Source organism: Mycteria americana, chromosome Z, assembly GCF_035582795.1.
Source record: "Mycteria americana isolate JAX WOST 10 ecotype Jacksonville Zoo and Gardens chromosome Z, USCA_MyAme_1.0, whole genome shotgun sequence".
NCBI lineage: Eukaryota > Metazoa > Chordata > Aves > Ciconiiformes > Ciconiidae > Mycteria > Mycteria americana.
The window spans coordinates 38461473-38480403 of NC_134396.1; the positions used below are offsets into that span (position 1 = coordinate 38461473).

General features: G+C 42.7%; 1 protein-coding gene across 11 annotated transcripts in view; it reads left to right on the forward strand.

The window, feature by feature from the left end:
- Positions 1 to 17513, forward strand: part of AOPEP (aminopeptidase O (putative)) — a 208725-nt gene extending 191212 nt beyond the window's left edge. For 6 of the 11 annotated variants that reach the window (XM_075526833.1, XM_075526831.1, XM_075526838.1 and 3 more), the window contains 3 exons: positions 10700 to 10786; positions 13529 to 13673; positions 16659 to 17511. In XM_075526833.1, coding sequence (XP_075382948.1) covers positions 10700 to 10786; positions 13529 to 13669 — 228 coding nt within the window. In that variant the 3' untranslated portion in view covers positions 13670 to 13673; positions 16659 to 17511. Of the gene's footprint in view, positions 1 to 10699; positions 10787 to 13528; positions 13674 to 13843; positions 13932 to 16658 lie in introns of those variants that run through there. The other 5 variants (XM_075526844.1, XM_075526843.1, XM_075526836.1 and 2 more) reach the window with 4 other exon arrangements.
- The last annotated feature ends 1418 nt before the right edge of the window (positions 17514 to 18931 follow it).

An 18931-nucleotide genomic window follows, 5' to 3' on the forward strand; every position in this document is an offset into this window, starting at 1 on the left:
TCTGAATTGGGTGCAACTGCTTTATATGAAATTTTATACAGTGTTTCTGTGTAGGGCAATACAAACCTAGCACTGTAATACAAACTGCCTGGTCTTGTAATGAAATTTAAAAGGTTACTCTGTTTGCATATATATATGATAGCACTGACATAGCGGCCAGGATGTCAAGGAGAATGTAGTTTTAAAAATACAAATAAAAGCTCCTAGCTATCAGCAGTAGTTTTTTTTGTTTCATTCTGAAGCTGTAGGCATTTTTGTGCTTGTGTGGTGCATCCTCTTTGTTTGTGGTTTGGGTTTTTTTTTTTTTTCCTTTTTTATTCTGAAAAAAAAAAAAAATCTGAAGATACTTTTTTATTTGAAATAAACTGATTTTGAGGCTACATCCAAGCAGCTCATCTAGTACTGCTCATTCCTGTATAAAGGCTCACTGCAGATGCAGGTTATGCCTGGATAGGACCACAGAGTTGCAAAAAATGTGCTATGCCATAAGCCTGTGAGGTCTAAATGGTGCAAGAAACAGGACAGTTCAAAACTGCTAACCAAAGCTGGTTCTGACGTCATTACCTTAGCCGCACAGATCTGGTCCCAGTGCTGAGTCACCGACTTAATAATGTGTGGGTAAAAGTCTGCTGTCCTCCTTTCAACTCCGTGCCATTTAAATACCTTTGGGGTTGCAGTGTCCCGGAGAGGAATTTTGTTGTGTTCCATACGGGATAAGCACCATCCTAAGCAGCGATGGTCGCTGTGTGCTTGGGGGCAGGGAATAAAAGAGGAGAAGATGACTCAAAAATCTGAAACACAGAGTAAAATCTAGATGTTCTCATTTCAGGACTGAGCATGTTTCTTCTGGGTTTATAAAATCAATATATATTTCACATAAGAATTTTTGCTGGGGGTTGGGGAAAGGGGTGTGTGAGAGTGATGTGAAAGGTCTTTTGTCTTTAGAGTCAAAATCTCATGTTTAACGGTTTTGAAAGTTGGAGCAAAGTTTTAAACTATGCAAAATTGGAAGGATGTGAGCACGGGCTGGGTAGGCCAGCTGTGACCTAAGCTGTGGAAAAGCCAGGCAGCCACATTGTTCATTGCCTGGAATCTGAGTCTCATTGTCATATGGAGCTCCAGATTCTGTCTATGACAGTAATCTGGCCTGGAAATCACAAATGTTTGGACCACAGTCACTGTGGGAGAGCAAAGATAAAAGGAAGGCACTTTTTTTGCCTCTAGTTACAAGAGGGAGGAGATAGAAGTAGAGGGATGGAGAGGGGCATAAGCAAAGGGGATAGTTTACTGTTGCCTTGATACTTGCAGCAGCCTTTCCTTTTGCTGAACAGGAGTTATAATTCAATAATAATTGGTAACAGATGGTTGGTGTGCTTGATCTCAAGCTCTTCAGAGTTGGATTTCTGCTTCAGATGTATGGGTGTTTATGTGCTTTTTCCCACTACAACGTTTGGTTTTATAAGCCCAGCACGCTTTTATGTGCAGGTATAAATAGCTTGTGTTGAAATACATATACGAACACTGTATGGGTAAAAGTGCTAGGCAGACTCGGTCTGGAGACAGCTGGGGGAGACAGTGGTGATGGGAAGTATTTGAATCACTCGCAATGTTGATATTAAAAAAATTTACAGTGATACCAGAGATATTCTAGCCATTATTGTAGACAGGCATTTCAGTAGGGTGTCAGAGGGAATGTGGATGGGGTTGTATATGAGATGGAAGGGCAGATGTGGTGATGCATTTCGAATGAGGTGTCAGTTGTGACGTCTATATATGCCCAAGCCAGACTTACCTTGCTGAAGGTATGGGGCTTGTCCCAGCAGTACGTCTTGGTAGAGGCTGCTGTGTGAGGTTGGTTGTACCTGAGGCTGGGACCCGGTCTTCCTTCCCCTCCCTCTGAGGTGCAGCATCTCCCGGCCCCCCAGCACCCCGTCCTTACTCGCCCACAGCCTGTGCCTCCACGCGGGAGCCACCCTCACCCCAGCACCCAGCTGGGAGAAGGGCCGAGCGGGGATGGCGGGCGGGCGGGAGCAGAGCCCCGGGAGCACCCTGCCAGCCCTCCGGCGGGGACGGGGAAGGCGCGAGGTGCCCGAGGGTGGGGCGCGGGCGCAGGGCGAGCACCATGGGGCTGGGACCCACCGTGTTCGGGTGCAGGGTCCCGCGGGGACGCCAGCACGTCTCCCAGTGCCAGGGGTGCGGGAGGCTTGCGGGGCGACGCGAGGCTTTCTGCTGCTGCCGGCCAGAAGGCAGCCCTGCTCCTGAGAGCCAGCAGCACCACAGCAAAGTAAAGCAGTGAAACTGTTAAAAAGGCAGCCGATGACGTCTTTTCTGCCATCTCCATATTGCGGCAAGCTGTGAACGGCACTAACGCTCCGGCGTGCTGAACCGGCAACGCTGAAAAGGCAGGGGAAAAGGGGAAGCATTCGGTTCCAGTATAAGTAGTGTATTTATGTTTTTAATTAAGGCTTATTTTTAAAAACCTTTGTTTTTCAAATTAAGTGAGTTCACATGCTGTGTTAAACATTTCCTTACCTCACATGCACTGTGATGTAGGAGCCGCTCCCCCCAGCATGGAGACGGCGGCGGCACAAACGGGAACGCGGTGAGAAAAGCCTTCGGGCACAGCGGGGACGCGCTCTCCCAGCAGGCCTTGTTGAAGCTGTCACGCTAGCTTGGCGCTGGTGGCCCTCTTCTTATCTAAGCAAAGCCCAAGCCAGTCTTACGCCCAAACCATCAAAGCGATGTCCTATCATCGCTTTGTTGGTCCGCCATAAAAAAAGAACGAAAACTGGAGGCCACGTCCTGTTGTGTGTCTGTCTCCTGTTAGACGGGGCGAGGAGGGGCAGGACGAGGAGCATTGGGATTACAGAATCAGGTGTCCTAACCGAGTCCCTTGTGCACAGTGACAGCTTTGACACCAGAAGAGAGACACCGCCTGTGCCACCTTTGAAGAAGGATTAGACATGGCTTCTTAGTCACTTGCTTTTTCTGACTTGTTTTGGAAAGTTTTCTCCTACCAACGCAGATGTCATCGATCACAGATGGGGCCCACATAGGGAGAAGAGTGTCTGGTCTCTAATTGGGAGCTCTCTGTTCGTGAGCCTGAGGTGGGGAAAAAAGGGCGTTTGTCTTTGCCAAACAAGTCCTCAGCGTGTGCTTCATTGCCAGGAATGAGTCTCGTCCTGAAACGCTGCCCTTTGGTCGCTGTGCCTTTCTGATCACAGAGAGCAGCAGGGATGCCCTCTGCTCTGCTTGGACTTTCCTGAGCAGCATGTTTGGCGATTCCTGGGCTTCTGTATGCTTATGTAGGGAAGAGCCTCCACGCTGGCTGTGGAGAGGTACATGTTTGATTTGGAGGTGTGGAAGTGGAGTGGTGTTTATGGTCTGTGGGAGCCGGAGCAGAGGGATCTGATCGGGTTGCTCTTAAGCAAGGCTGTGCTAGTACAGAAACTTTTTAACAGTAAGGTTCAGTTGTGTTACGTAGAACTGGGTGAATGCTAAAACAGGAGTGTGCAGTTGGAGGGGAGGGGAGCGGGAATTCAAAAGGCTGGGAAGGAAATAGATGCCCATAAATCACGTTTATAAAGGCGAGAAGTTCCAAGCCTGCACCTATTGCTAATCGAGGCTTGCACAGCTATGGGAGCACGCTGCCTGACCTGCTGGCACGCTTGCCCAGTTACAGGTTCAAAAGCTGCCAGTTGTCCCACAGCCTGCCATTGACCAAACGACAGAATTCGTTTTTTAAAAGCTTGATTGTACAACACCTCTCTTTTCTGCTACTAAATGGAGGCAGTTGCTGCATGAGCTCTCCCCACAGCGCTCCGTCAGTGCTGTTGAGCGGAGGAAGGAGAGATAGGGCTTGCAAGTCCTTCTCCCCTGTTGCCAGCACCCCTCATAGCGTGCACGTGCTTGATCTATGCAGAAACGCAAATCAGAGGGAGTAAAATTAATTAAGGAAGTAGGATATTGCTACCAATATTACCAAAATCTAAAGCCTGGTATTCTGCTAAAATTAGATTTCAAGTTGCTTTTTAATGACCAGTTCATACTCCAGGTTTTAAAGTATTTAGACCTCTACATAGTTCTCCTCGAAATGACAGTTAGCTCCTGACAAAAACTATTGTGATTAGCCAGCCCATTATTACCGTAGTGTTTCCTGAATGACTGTGCTACATCTTGCTGGGTTGTCAGTGGGCTACGACACTCGTGCTGTGGGACGCACGGAGGGAAAGGAGGTTGCCCAAGGTGGCAGGAACGGGCATGGGCTGCCTGTACAATCGATGATGTCCAACGCAGAGCGTGATGGGGCTCAGTGAGCTCAACCAGCCCCGGGTCCAGCCGCCCCTATCCCCACTGAACAGCAATTCCTCCCAGTACTCAAAATAAAATGCAGCATAAGTAAGGCTACCAAAAGCCGTTTTTAAAATTTGAAGTGTTATCATGATTTTGACCGTAGCTCTGGAAAATTAGGTGTTTAATTCTGAGAAAGAGCATCGCCCTATAAGAAACAGCATTAATTGAACCTTGACACTGTGAGGGTCTCAGGAAAAAAGGTTGCCATCAAAGGTGGCTGCTGCTGTGACGCTGTAGCTGGCCCATGGTTTCCTTGGCCCTGCAGTGTTGTCAGAGCGAGTGCTACGCGACCTGAGAGATAACTTAGGCTGTGAAAAGTCCAGGAGGTTTTGATCCAAAATACAAGCTCATTTAAGCTGTCAGACCGCTTCCTTGCTCAGTCTCCTGACAAACCCTTGGCATAGACAATAATCGCAATTACAGAATCCTTGTCAGAATGATGAATCCGTTCTGCTTGCATCCAGTAGGTTTTTGGCTATTGACTACATTTTTTTCAGATTGCCGAACTGATACTCTGTCAGCACAGTTGTAACACACATGGCTGTTTCATTGCTCCTTCTGAGCTGCTTCAGCATCCCTGATCATCTTACTTGGGTAAATGTTCATGAAAGCAGATTTGCATGCTAAAGCATGCGTATACTGTGGCATGGAAGATAGGAATGCCCATTTGAAATTCAGACTATACAGACTGAGAAGTCACTGATGCCAACTTAGCTGGTGTATTAAAGAGTAACTGTTTCAGCTAAGATAGAGGGAAAAAATTAGATCATTAAACACACTGTAAAATTGGCAATTCTTAAACTGTAATGCTTCCATGTTCAGCAATTGTAAAACCTGTTTTTTAGTCCAAATATTGCCCTGTAACATGTGGCATTGTTCCTTAATTATCTAGGAAAATGATCTAATATTTGAATCCAATTTATGTGTAGATAGGAAGAGACTGGAGATAAATGCTTTCAGATGGAACAGAACAGCATTCCAGTGCGCTGGAGATACCAGCTTCCTTCTTGTTAATTAAAACTAAACTTAGTAGCATAGCTTGGTTCTTTGAAAAAGTTTCTTTGTATTTTTTCCTCTGCAAATTAGACTGGAGTCTGGCCTCTGAGACTCTTTAATTAAAATTTAAGATTCAAGTTGTTCAAATAATTTTTTTTCAATAGAGTCTGAACCTGTGTTATATGAAGATCACATATGCCTCCTACCTTTAATAAAGGTTCCATTTTGTTGGACAATAGCTCTTACTGTATTTCGAATTACCCCATTTTCTAAGATCTCTAAGTATGTTGCTTTTGTTCAGTGATTTAGATTTGTCTCATGGCGGCTTTTAAATTGGATCCAGCTATTAGCAAAATGTACTCGTTTTCCCTGAAGCTAGTCTCCCATTCTGCAAACCAAAGGCTTAGTAAACTCTGGCTTTTTTTTTTTTTCTCCCTTTAATAAAGGCATGGTTTAAATTACTTGCTTTCTAAATCTTATTTGTAGACCTCAGAAGTAAAATATTTATTTTTTGCTTGCATACATATGATTGAGAACATTAGCAAGCTAGATCATTACAATACAACATATAAAGCTTCCTGTGAGGATGTTTGTTTTAGGCTTGTCTGATCGTTTGTGTGGGGCAGGGGAGGATAATATGGATTAGGCAAAGTAATTTATCACCTGGGTCAGAAAAAAAAAAAATTATCACTTTAAGACCTGTTCAAAATAGTTTAAAAGTATTGTTTCTCAGGTATGTCACTGGGAGCTTTCTTTTGAAAGTCAAGCCACGTATTTGGTGCCTTAGGTGGGTTTAGTCACTCAGCTTCAAGCACAGTTTCCCAAAAGGTCTTGGCCTGGGTCGTTAAAACAAAGGGACTGTCTTAGAGCTGGATTGTTGGCATATTTTATATAAGTATTTATTTAAGTTAAATAATCTCATGCAAGAGCTTGCATTCTCTGAAGACAGACTAAGACAGCATAATTTTGGTTTCCCAACATCTTCCACTGCACTGTCAAAATACAGGTAATATTTGAGCTGCAAATAATATTATGCAATACTGTGTATTTTTTAAAAAATGAAATTAAAAGATAATATGAGACCACTGGAATTATTTGTATAAGCTGCTGCTCCTAAATTTGGGACTCTGCTATCTGACAGTAGCATCCCTCCAAGACATTTCATCTAGGTGCTAGCCGATAGTTAGATCTTGATGTGGCTGAAATTTATGAAAATGTAAGAGCTGGTTTCCAAACGTCGTACCTGAGACAGTGAGCGTCTCAGTGTCTTCCTGCCACCGAACTGTGCCTCAGAAATACACTACTAATATGGGTAGTGTCTTGCAAAACTCACGGTAACAATCTTCGTTTAGCTTGAAAAGCTGGTAGTGGAGATGTCCGCATGAGCTGCCGAAGCAGGGCGGGAGGAAAGAACAATTTCCAGGCGATGAGGATCCATCCACAAGGAACTTGAGGTCCCAGCAGACCTCCATCGCTCCCCCAGCCACCTCTCCCCATCCTCAGGAGTACCAGCTGTCAGTCGCCGGCTCGGAAGGACAGCTCTCAGCCCGGAATCAGAGGCTGAGAAGAGAAATTGCGTTTCCAACTTTGGCACGTGGGTCCCTGCAGCTGCCAAACCCGTAAGAGCGAGCGTGGGTGGGTGGGCAGCTACAGGTGTTGCTTCCGAGCCAGACGAAGTCGTATGTGCTCTCTGCCAGCAGAAATAGGAAGGATTGCTGTAAATTACTTTTCAGGTTTAGTTTATATTGTTTATGCTGTAACCAGCCAAAACGACATATGGTGTGCATCTCCGAACCGTGCAGAAGAGCACAAAGAAATGCGCGGACAGAAAATTTGGAGAGGACTAATGAATTCTTATTTCTGCCACTGAGTATTTGCTCCTGGGAGGAACAGAAAAGCCAAGAAGAGCGTACACAGGATGCGGTATGGTTAGCTCAGTCCTCCCACAAGCTACTTAGTTTTCAAAATTTTCTTTCGAGACTGGTTTGTTAAAAGTGCCTGTTCACATGACTCATTCATTAGGCAGTGAAGCTGCGGGGCCCGTTTTACTTTTCCTGCTCTAAGCATTGGATGAGATGTTGGGAACTGATTTTTTTTTTTTTTTTCCATCCTTCTCTTATGTGAATAAAATTCTCATGTTTGTGGTATCAGCCTAGGGCGTGGATTATACTAGAAAAATCACTTCTTTATAGCGCGCGTATCTGCAAAATGACTGCGTTTGCTTTAGCTGCCGCTCGTGTAACATGGCCGCCTACACGCCGTGCTGCAGGAGGGTGTGGGGGGCAGGTGAGTAGCCAATATGTATGTTCAGTCCAAGCGGCAGCGAAGATTTCGGTGCCAGCGTCGTGCAGGTCACCCCCTGCCCCTCTTGCGCTCAGAGCCAGCCTTGGTTTCTGTGCTCAGCCTGCTGGGGTCCTGTGCGAGGCACGGGAGAGGCGTGGGGCCGAGCGCCTGGTTTCACAGGCGCTTCAGCAGCGCTTGGTTCTCCTGCAGTTCGCTCTGCCGCGAGAGCATTTGGGGCTTTCTGGAAAACAGGAGGCAAACGTGGAATCTGAGGATAACAGACACGCTGCTCCTGCCCCAACTGGCGAAGCGCCAGCGTTTCGGGTCTGGAAGTGTACCAGGACTTGTACTCACCCTGGGAAAGAAAGGGAAAACAGCAAAAGAGAGAAGGGAAAGTGTGTGCTGTCGCAGATCTCGCTCAACAAATAAGTGTTTTTCTTTTAAACTGTTTGAAAGGAGGTTGATTGCAGGAGCCCTACGGAGGAAGGAACAATTAAGGAAACGGGCACTTGGAAAACACTTCATTGTTCCGTGTTTTCCAAAGCCGTCGGGATTCAGGTGATCAGGCCGTGATACAGAAGTAAGGCAGACATACGCAACATCAGCGTGTGGGGAAGTAGGACCACGTGAGCGCCTTCACAGGGAGAACTTCTGTTCTGCTCTCCGCGCCGCTGTTACGGGTGCACCAGGAAAGGCGTGTTGGGGACGAGCTGGCTTGTGTGCTGCACGAGCCAGGTCCCTGCTTCTTGTTGAAAGTACTGAGAAATTTAGGCCCCAAAGTCTTATGACCTCTTGCTTTAGGATCAATAAATATCTTAATAACTGCAGGGGGACAAACAGCTTCACCAGGAGGTATGAAGAGAGGCCCATCCCAGAATACTTTAAAATCTGCTGTTAAAATATTCTCACTGAAGGCACAGTTTGAGACCTTGAGCAGACACAGAAGCTGGACCTCATTGCTTGCCTTCTGGGTACGTGCTGTAACTGCTGGACCAGGAGATGTGGAGGAGCAGTGATCGCAGGAGAGGACCACAGTCCCTTTCTCCTCATGTTTCTCATACATGCTATGAGAGAATACATAAGGAGTTTGGGGTTTTTTTAATATTATGACAGAAGGTGCAGAATAAAGTGTGTCAGATGAAGACATACAACCTTTTAAATGTGTTTATATTCTGTTCGGTTAACTCACCCTACCGATGAGAAAGGTGTATGCTTAATTTTTGAGCCTTAAAGGTTTGGTCCAGGCATGGAGCTGCTCAGTGCGATGAGAAACACTCTGTAACAAAGCTGGATTGCCTGGGAAGATTTACTGGTGAAATGTTTAGTGTCTCCAGGGAGAAGCAGCAGCTGGGTAGGGTTTTGAAGGTCTGCATTATGGATATGGGCATTTACAGCAAAGTGCGTTGAATCTTGGAAAGCTATTTACTTTTGTAGATTTAGCTCTGGTTCCACTTGCAGGAATCTTAACAGCTGTTATTTTGTCAGCAAAAAGCTTTAAGAGACAGCTTTCATTCCCTTCCATGCAGTGCACTGTAACTGTTCAGTTATCTTGCATGCTGTGAGTGCAAACTCCACTCAGCCACAAAACCCCTCAGCATTTATTTCATTCATAGGCTGTGTTCAAACTATTTTGTCTAAGAGGTCAGCTGGAAAGAGATATCAGGTACCCAAAAAGGACTCTTCCAGGACCTGCGAGCATTTAGCACTTGTTAATTACGCTAATGGCACTAACATCTAATTACATACGTCTGTGAAATTTTTTCCTGAGATGTAACGTTGGCAAGGGCTAGGACGACAAAGAAGGTGTCGATATTTCAAAATATGTTATTTCCAAAACAACAATACACTTAAGAGTGACTTTTTTCCCCCTCCCTTTCTGGCTTCCATTCTCGATGTTATCAGTAAATCCGTCATTCAGAAAAAGGTTCATGTTCAGTTACTTGATACGAGCACAACTGGGACTCAGTTTTGAAAAATACTAGAACTGCTAACATTTTACTCTTAGTATGGAAGGTGATTGTTATTAGCTGCCCTGCCTTTTGAAAGATGGCAAGAACAAAGGCTGAAACAGAAGGATTGGGAGGGTGGGAAGGTTTTGTTGCACTTTACTGTTTTCCTTTAGGATCAGTGCTGAGCCACTAATGGAATATAAAATGTTAGGCTGATCACTGCCTACAAGTGAGGAAGCCTTGCTGGAGTGTAAGATGATGCTTATGCCACCAGAGTGGCTAAGAACAAAGTCAGAAATTTAAACACAATAACAAAAAACCCACATGCAATTCATGTTCACACCACTTAAATAAAAATATTTTTTCAATTGTGATTTGCTTGAAAATTTCCATACTTTTCATTACAGTATGTTAATAACTGTTTTTGTCAATGTGCATTTGGTAGAATAGCCCAGCTTTTTAAGTGTAGACAGACTTTAAATGCTTTTCAAGGGGCTTAAAATCTATTACTGGCAAAGATACGGTGCCAAAACTGCGTTTCATTTAACTGAAGGCTCCCTGTTTCGTGGTTTTATATCTAACTCTTATCCTTTTGGCATGGATTTAATATTGGTACAGAATTATATTTAAGCCTTTTTATCACCTGTATTATACACTAATGTAGGGGAGATTATCAATTATATCTTGTGGCTCTTCCAGCTGCTTACAGTGCTGATCTCCACTCCCTCCCCCTTCTAAAAATATAAAAGAAATAATCTCTAGCCTAACTTCAAAGAAAAAAGTCAGGACTGGAAACAGTGGAGGTGAAGATGCTGCAGATCCGTGCCTGGATCTGGGTTGGTTTACTGACTTGGAACCAGGAGTTTGTCTTTGGGTGTTCTGGGTTTCCAAAGCCCGGGCTCACGCACGCGGAGTGCTGCACCTTCGCCCAGCTTACCCACCGGTGTCGAGAGGCATCTGCCTGGCTGCTGGGGGAAAAACCCAGCCCACCAAAAAACCCAAGCCCAACAACAACGACAAAACCAAACTGGTTAGAGATGTATTGTTTATCAATGCTCACACAGATACAATACAGTTGTTTGGGGTTTTTTCCCCTCATATTTTTTCTCTTTCCAAAGGTTCGTCATCGGTGGTGTGAACTTGTTGTTAAACACAAGTACGTGCCTGGGTATGGAGATGTTGAGAAATTTCTCAGAGAAGATCAGGTCAGTTACATTTAATTAGCGTTTTCAAAATAACTTTTTGACACCCTGAGTGTGAAACTAAAAAATTATTTTAATATATTTTCTTGCTGCAGTTTGTCAAAAACTTGAAGGTATATTCAGTTTTTGCTTCTTTTTCCCCTTAAACATTGTAGTTTAAGGAAGCCACCTAGGGGTATTCAGCCCTGCCTAAGCATGCTAATCTTCTGGTAAGTGGTGAAATACGATATATTCCCTCCTCTCCTTCCATTTTACGCAAGCCAGAGGTCGCAACGATGCTAGGAAGATCCTTCTCAGAATTGGTTCTTTTGCAGGATGACAACGGCAAGTCTAGCTGGGAATGTTAATGCATGTAGGTGTGAGCGAGGTGCAAAGCAGTCAGTGCTGTGGTGACTTCAGTTTTCAAGACAACATCCAGAAGGAGAAGCGTAGCACAGTGATATAAATCCAGAGGATGCAGGCCTCTCCACAGTTAGGGAAATGATACCAGAAGATTTTGAAGGTCTTAAAAGGCTGGCCATACATGATGTCTTTACTGTGGCTTTTTATTTAGGCCATTATGAACTTAGAATTCTAATTGTACCTCTGCCTTGTTCTTTCTGTTTCACTTTACTTATTTTTATTCACTACAAACTCTGTAAAATCAAGACATTCACTGCCTAGGATGACTGATATATTTAAAATGTATGTAAAAAAATAGGAAATGTTGCAAGATATTGCAAAGTCTAGGGAAGATATTAATGTCTTTACCTTTTATGTTGACAATTAACAAAGCCATTTACAGCCAATGAGGTTTTTGTGCTTTTAGGCAACTATATTTTGTCACAACAGCGCAATAAAGTTATTGCAGTCTCTCATGCTCGCTCTTGCAGCTCCGAAGTATACCTCCTATTTGTATCTCAGCCAATAAACAGGCCCCAGACTTCCTGGCAAACTCTCTATTTAAAAAAAAAAAAAAAAAAGGGCATAAATCAACATTATTTATTAAAATAAGGAGTTACATATATTGTGCATATTTTAATCCAATGAAAGGATGGAGATAGCCACCAGCAGAAGCTGGGGAGGGGAGGGACGAGGGGCGCAGGGGCAGGAAATCCTTGAGTTCATAAAACCAAACATACTGAATTGCATTATGTTTGGAACAGCTACTATGCCAAATAAAGACTAACATTTTCTGCAGTGCAGGGAAATAATTTTTGCAACTTTTTTTAATGTAATCTTCAATATCTTTCATTTTATTTACTCCAGCAGTGCATACAGTTTATGGCACCACCAGCTTCTGGAGTGATTACAACTCAAATCAGAGCAGTTGCACGTCTTTACTGATCATGAAAGACTTGGCTTTTTTTAAAGTCTGGGAAAAATGCAAATGTGACTATTTAAATCCTTTTCAGGACTACAAAAACCCAGTGTGTTTACTGCATGTTAATGTTTAGGCTTGGGGGAAAATTATTAACACTGGGTAGAGAAGGTAATTCCTATTTGTAACAAAATTTCAACATTTTGAAATTCTCTATGAAAGCGACTGGAGCCCAGCTCCAAGGCCTTGTGCATGCCTGGTGTGGCTGCCAGACCCTGGTGCAGCTGCAGACCCTGGAAATCTGAGTTCTTGAGTGTCTGGATGGAAGAGAGCATGCTTAGGGGGTTGGCAAGGAGTGTGGCAGGTTTCTGCCACTCTGAGATTTTTTCCTTTAATTTCAGTCTTTGTTAAACTTTAAATTTCCCTTCTTGTTGAAGCTAATTTTTTTAAGGCTTACCAGCCAATGCTAGAAATTGTGGGGAATAGTATTAAAAATTGTGTTTTTTCAGTGCTGTCCAAATGTTTCCTTTCCTGCAACTCTCCAAACATTAAGTACAACTGTAAAAGTCAGTGTGCTAAGCTGCTAATATTTTGTCACATGTATAATGCTCTTTTGATAAGTGCAGCTTAACACTTACTGAATTCCTGTAATTAGGTGAAAAAGTTGTATCATCAGAAAAAAATGGCAACCCCTAATGTGTTTCCCATTAAGTTGGCCAGTGCTTTGCTACCTGCCATTGAAGGGGCCCAGATCTCACCCCCAGGTGCCCTGCTATCTTTCTTGATAGCTGCCATGTCCAGAATCAGTGGTTAGGAAAAGTCTGCCTTCTTACCAAAGCAGAATTTGTGCATGTTCAGCTGTATCTCAGATGTAAAGAGAAAAGTCTGAAAACACAGACCTAACAGCATTCAGTTGATGTCCAGTCACAGAATTGCCAAATGGGAATTTTACGGTGGACTGTTTCAGTTGATGTACTCTTTATTTCTCTGTGTGTGTGTGTAAACATCCCAGTTGAAAGAAAATGTGTATCCTGTTGAAGGAAGGACAAGCTGTTTTCTTAAGGGGCATTTGGAAATATTTCAGGTAGCGGATAAAAGAAAACAGATTTCAACTTGAAAAGTAGCAAGAAAAATGGAGTGAGAAAGCATTTTCTCGTCATGACTTAACATACACCTCATATTAATATTCTGTTCTTACACACTCAATACAACATATAGACAACCATCCTTAGGCTAAAGAGATCCAGAGGAAACTACTTTTTGGGGGGAAGGGTAGGTGTACAGTATATGTATTAATACAGTATATGGTATTTTCTGTGTTTTGGGTTGTCTTTTTTGTTTTGTTTTGTTTTTAATTAAATGAGTACTAGAGGTCAATGGAATGAAAGCCAGCTAAGTAGTTGTTACTGGTGATAGGATGCCTGTGTGTTATGTTCCTCTTTCAGGCAATGGGTGTGTATCTCTATGGTGAATTAATGGTGAATGAAGATGTGAAACAACAAGAACTTGCACATAAATGCTTTGCAGCAGCACGAGAACATATGGATGCGTCTTCAGCCAAAGTGGTGGCAGAGATGTTATTCTGAAGAGGTGATTTTTCTTTTTAAATTAAACACCCTGGTTTTGCCTCATACAGAAAGAATATGCAGAGCTCACTAAATGTAGTAAACTTTGACATACCATACAGATTGTGCCTGCTTAGCTTGAGAAGTAACTCTTGTTAAATATCTTGCCTTTTTTTTTTTTTTTTTTTTTTTAAGCCCAGCTGCTGGAGCAGTGAGTTAGATACATGTGGTGGGCACTGGTGGGAGAGCATGGAGCATGGCTTTGTTGTAAACTTTGTAATGGACTGTACAAGAGGCAACTGTAAGTCGGAACGGCCAGAGAAGGCCAGGCTCCACCTGCAGTTGTTTCCCATTCTGTATTCTTAACTCTGCTTACAGAAATCATAATTGTGCAAGGTGCGTTTCTGTTTAACGAAGCTGCGTGTTGACTTGATAGGCAGCACAGTCTTTGAAAAGAATCTGAGCCCACAGTGGAAGTACGAAGCTGTGCACTTGGAAGCAACTCTGAATCATGTGAGAACAAGCTGATAATTCAGATGTTTTTGTGTTAAGTGTAGTGAGGCCTTTGAAGACTGATTATGAGGTAAGGAGAGTAGCCTTAACACAAAGAAGGTGCTTAATATCATACATAATCTAGCTTGTTTCTGAAATTAACGGGGAGGAATCATCAGAGAAAAAGCAGAATTGCAAGAAATATTCACGAAATAAAGATTGCTGCAGGCTATAAGCTGGTAATTTACAAAGATATTCTCCATTTCTCAGTTTATTTGAGTAGCCGGAGGTAACCTTACAGTGTTTGTACATGCATGTTTAACACATAGCCCATTAGGATCGGTATGAAGGTTTCTTCCAGTACAGCATACCTCAGATTTTTGCTTAATGATATAACTCGTCTGACAGACTGATTGCCTTGGTTGTTCACATAACTTTGCAGTTGATTTGAGGTATCAAAATTCAGGCATCTAATTTAGCAAAATCATCATTTCCTAATTGGTACTGAGCAGAAATCTTACTTTTCTCCTGTTCAAGCCTGTACCTGTAGCAGTGCTTGATAGCGAGTTCCACTTGAATGTGTGGTTACTTTATTTACATGAAATACAGCATATAGATACCATGAAAGGAAATTTATTTATGAACAGCCATGTTGTTCTTCTGCGTAGACAAGAACTGAGCCTGCCAAGAAAACTTTTTGGGAGAAGGATATTAGACTGTACAGTGCCAGGATATCAGTTATGGGGTAGGAGGTTCGCCTTCTAAAACAGGTAGGGTTAAGAGACTTGCTTGTGTGCTCCCAATTATCAAGGACCCACAGGAATCTGAGTTACGTTCAACAGTTTTTAATCTGGTAGATGCCTTCAAGTGTCTGAAGGCCAGAAACATGGAGATGCAGTTTGTTCTGGTACTCCTGTACTTGGAACTGTCTTCCTATAGCTCCTTCAATACTAAAGTAAAAATCAAAATTTCTACAAGCTTCTGGTGGTAAGTATTTAGCACAGGAAAATCACATGGTATGTATGTGTTAGCAAGAGTCCAGAATTGCCCAATGTGACTTTTCAGACAGACTAGAAGTGTATGGTGAGCTATAACATAAAATCTAAAGATACTGTTATGAGAACAACACTCTGTGTCACTGCACAGCTTTCTTTTAATGTTGTGGCTGTTTGGGTTCCTGGCATGATGATTTGTGACTTAAGATTAAAATCACATTGCCAGGGATTACCACACAGCCATGACCGCAGCTGCTAGTATGAAACTCACCATAACTATCTGATCCGTGCACAGCGTGGAATCCTCTCCGTCCATTAAACAAAAAAGAGAGGAAAGCAGCGGACGCACCGCGGAAGGACCTCATCCGATAATTAGCTATACCGAGACGGAGACCTCTCTGGCGAGGTGCAGAGCTTAGCTGATTGGTGAACAGTGATTGTTTCCCTCTTTGTTCACAGTGGCTAAGTTCTGCACCTGAAGAGAAGGGAGAGGAGACTTTGCTTAGTGGCAGCCTGCACAGGGCGGACAGCGTTTGCTGGCTGAGGTACCTCGCTGCTGAACGGGCAGGTTTACACGGGATGCGTGTGTGCGAGACGCAGTCTGTCGAGGACAGGAGGCAGAGGTGACCTGGGGAGGACCAGAGACTCTTGGGTTTAGCTGGGGATAAACAGCGCTCCTTAAATTCTCAGTCCGACGGCAAACGTAAGGCATTGCCTACAGTAATTTGGTTACCATGCTTTTCTAAAGGTCAGAGGAAGCAAATGTTTGTGACTTTACACTGGAATTGTCTATAAAGCTCTGTTTCATAGTCTGCTCTTTAATGGATGCTGTCACGATCTCTCTGCAGCGTGCGTTACACAGTGTGCGTTACACAGCTTAGCACTGTGTGTTGTTTGCAGGAAATGGTTGTTTCCGACTGGAGCTGCCACTTACGGCTGCTGCTGTTGTTCCAGGCTGTTGATGGACCCGTCCTCCGGTGCCTACTGAGCTGATATCAGTTCTGATTTTACACACTGGCTCAGTTCAGCAGGAACAGGAGTCGAGCCCTAGAGCAAAAAAAAGATGTACCTTTTCTAAAAGCCTTTGAGAAATGTTGTTACTGTTTTCTCTCAAAAACCGAACTAGTATACATTACGATGTCCTGATGTTAAACGCTAAACGGCCTAAGGTGGAAAAGCTACCTCAGTACTGTTTAGAGAACTGTTGGCTTAAGACAAGAAGGTACGTGGATATGTAGCACATCACACAGTATTGCTCTGGTAACTGACCTCCAGCGTTATTTTCAGAGTAACCTGCTAATAACCGAGAGAATGTGCTTGTGCTGTAGATCTTCCCTGTCTTCTCCAGACCTTGTTGGGTAGCTCTAGAAATCTGAAGTGATCATTGTTAACTCTGTAACCACAGATATGCTCCACCGCTAATGTAAAAAATAACTCCCTTTGGAAAGCTGGGGCAATCCAGAATGCACAGATACTCCTTTATCATGACAGAGTAATAACTTTTACTGCTGTTTCTGTTGCAGGAAAGATCACAGAGAAACTGTTTTAATATATCTCCTACTAAACCTCGATGTTACTAGGATTTCATTGACCCAAGACATCAAAGGAAGGATTATGTGACTGCTAAAACAATCACCTGACAGAAACATTTACCTCTCAGTATTTATGTCTTCCAGAGACATAACCAAGAACGCACCGCACAAAACTCACTGTAACCAAGAACGCCCACGCACAAAACTACACACACACACACACACACACATTACTGTGGCTTTGGGTAGTTCTTTAATACAAGAAATTTGGGGTTTATCCTTGCTCTTTGGCAGTACGACCATTCCCGTTTGCAGATGCCAAGGACTCTTGATTTGAATTATTTTATGCACTCCAGTAATTTGGCCAACATTAGTAATCTCTGAAATTCAATGAAACTGTATTCTGTACTTAAAATTTTGTTTGTAACTTCTATGCCAAATGAAAAAGCCAATATAAAATTAGCAGGAGCTGGGGTGGGGCTGGGGAGGTTAATTGGAAGCGGGAATAATCTGCGAAAAGTGACCAGCCATCATCCTGGTGTTGGGATGGACTGAAGGAAAAACAAACAAGAGCATTCTCTCTCTTGTTTAGGTTAACTTTTACCAGAAATGTCAGACCTTCCATTTTCTGAAAATGTCTTCCATAGCCCTGTGCTGCTCCTTTTGCACAGTGATATATCAAGTGTAGCTCTTCTTTCCTAGGAACGTACTGCTCCACTGATCAGAAGACATCTTAACTGTTCCTTTGAGAGAGTCAGAATTTAACACACAAAAATTTGTGAACATATTTACTTCGTATGGTATTGTTTTACATCAAATACTCTTGTAAAAATAAATACTTTTCTGAAGTATGTGTAGTCTTTCCATTGCACAGTGGTTCAATGTTAATTTACAAACTTAGGAAAAAGAATGACCCCATTTCTGCTTTTGCAGTAGGAGAGAAACAGCTGAAAGTTGTTAGTTAATTAATAATAACAAGAAAAATCAAATGTGGTAATTTTTTTTTTAATTCTTGTGCTCAGAATCTAAAGTAAGAGCCTGCCTCAACAGTGACTTCAGTCTAAAGAGTACAGTTCTTCTTTAACTCACTACATTTTCTGACCTCCTCCTTTCCAGGCACACAGTGTCAATACCTAATTATGGGACACTCAGCAACTTCTTTCAAATGCAGCAAGAGTTAGGAAATTGTCCGAGAACACACTGAGATACTGCAATGACTTCTCATGTAGTTAGTTAGGCTCATGGAGGTATTTATTAAGGGATCCCATTCATAAAAGAGTTAGGCTTCAATTCACAGGTTTTTCTGCAACGGCCAGCAAAGGAAACCAGCTTGCTTTTTGCATTTTCCATTGTGTAAGGGAAAGAACCCAGAGCTGGATAAGGCTCTTGCACAAGACACACGGAAATTAAATACAGTGTAAGCCTGTTCATAGCCAGTACTGTTAAAACTACATGGCAGGTAAGACATTCCACACATTTGCAAATATCACCACATTTTTCTTCTTTCAAAACAATCTACTTTTCTTACCTTTTTTAAAATATTGAGCACAGCAGTAGTTTATTTTGCTTGCTACAGCTGTTCCAGTCTGTCTCAGCAGTATTAACGTGAGCATGAACTTGAACATTGATTTCCCTCACAACAACTTTCTGATCCATCATGCAATGTAGCAACTGAGAAAATGAACAGAAAATAAAAGACTACCACCAAACAACCTAAAAAATGGCAAAGAGAGGGCAGCCCTGGCCCTGTATCTGGGCTTGTATGGCCTTTTGTTGCTAATCCAAGCATTGCTAAGTAGAGTGAGGCTCCAGATTAATAAGGAAGCTAAATGTGGCTTCAAATAGTTACTGTCACCATAACTCATCGGAAGCAAGAGAACAGGAGACTCCCGTATGTATTATATAGTAGCTTCATTAACATGATATAAGCATTACTATTAGTTTAAAATCCTTTGAGTCATGTAAAAAGCTCTGGGAGTGAACCATACAAAGTGTCATTTAATTATTTAAGATTTTAAGAGGCCCTATTGAAACCTGAGCAGAAAAAAAATAAAACAATGTTTAGCTCTGTTCATTTTACTCAAGATTCTCCCAAGGTGGGTGTTTCCATATTAATTTCTTGAGAGGAGGAAGTTGTAGATTCTAATTATAGTAAATAAAAGCAAACAACAGAAACATCCATTTCCAAACTTACTGTAACTAAAATCACTGGAAGTGATGGTTTATCAAATGATACCTCTATCCAGACTTGACAACACACTAAA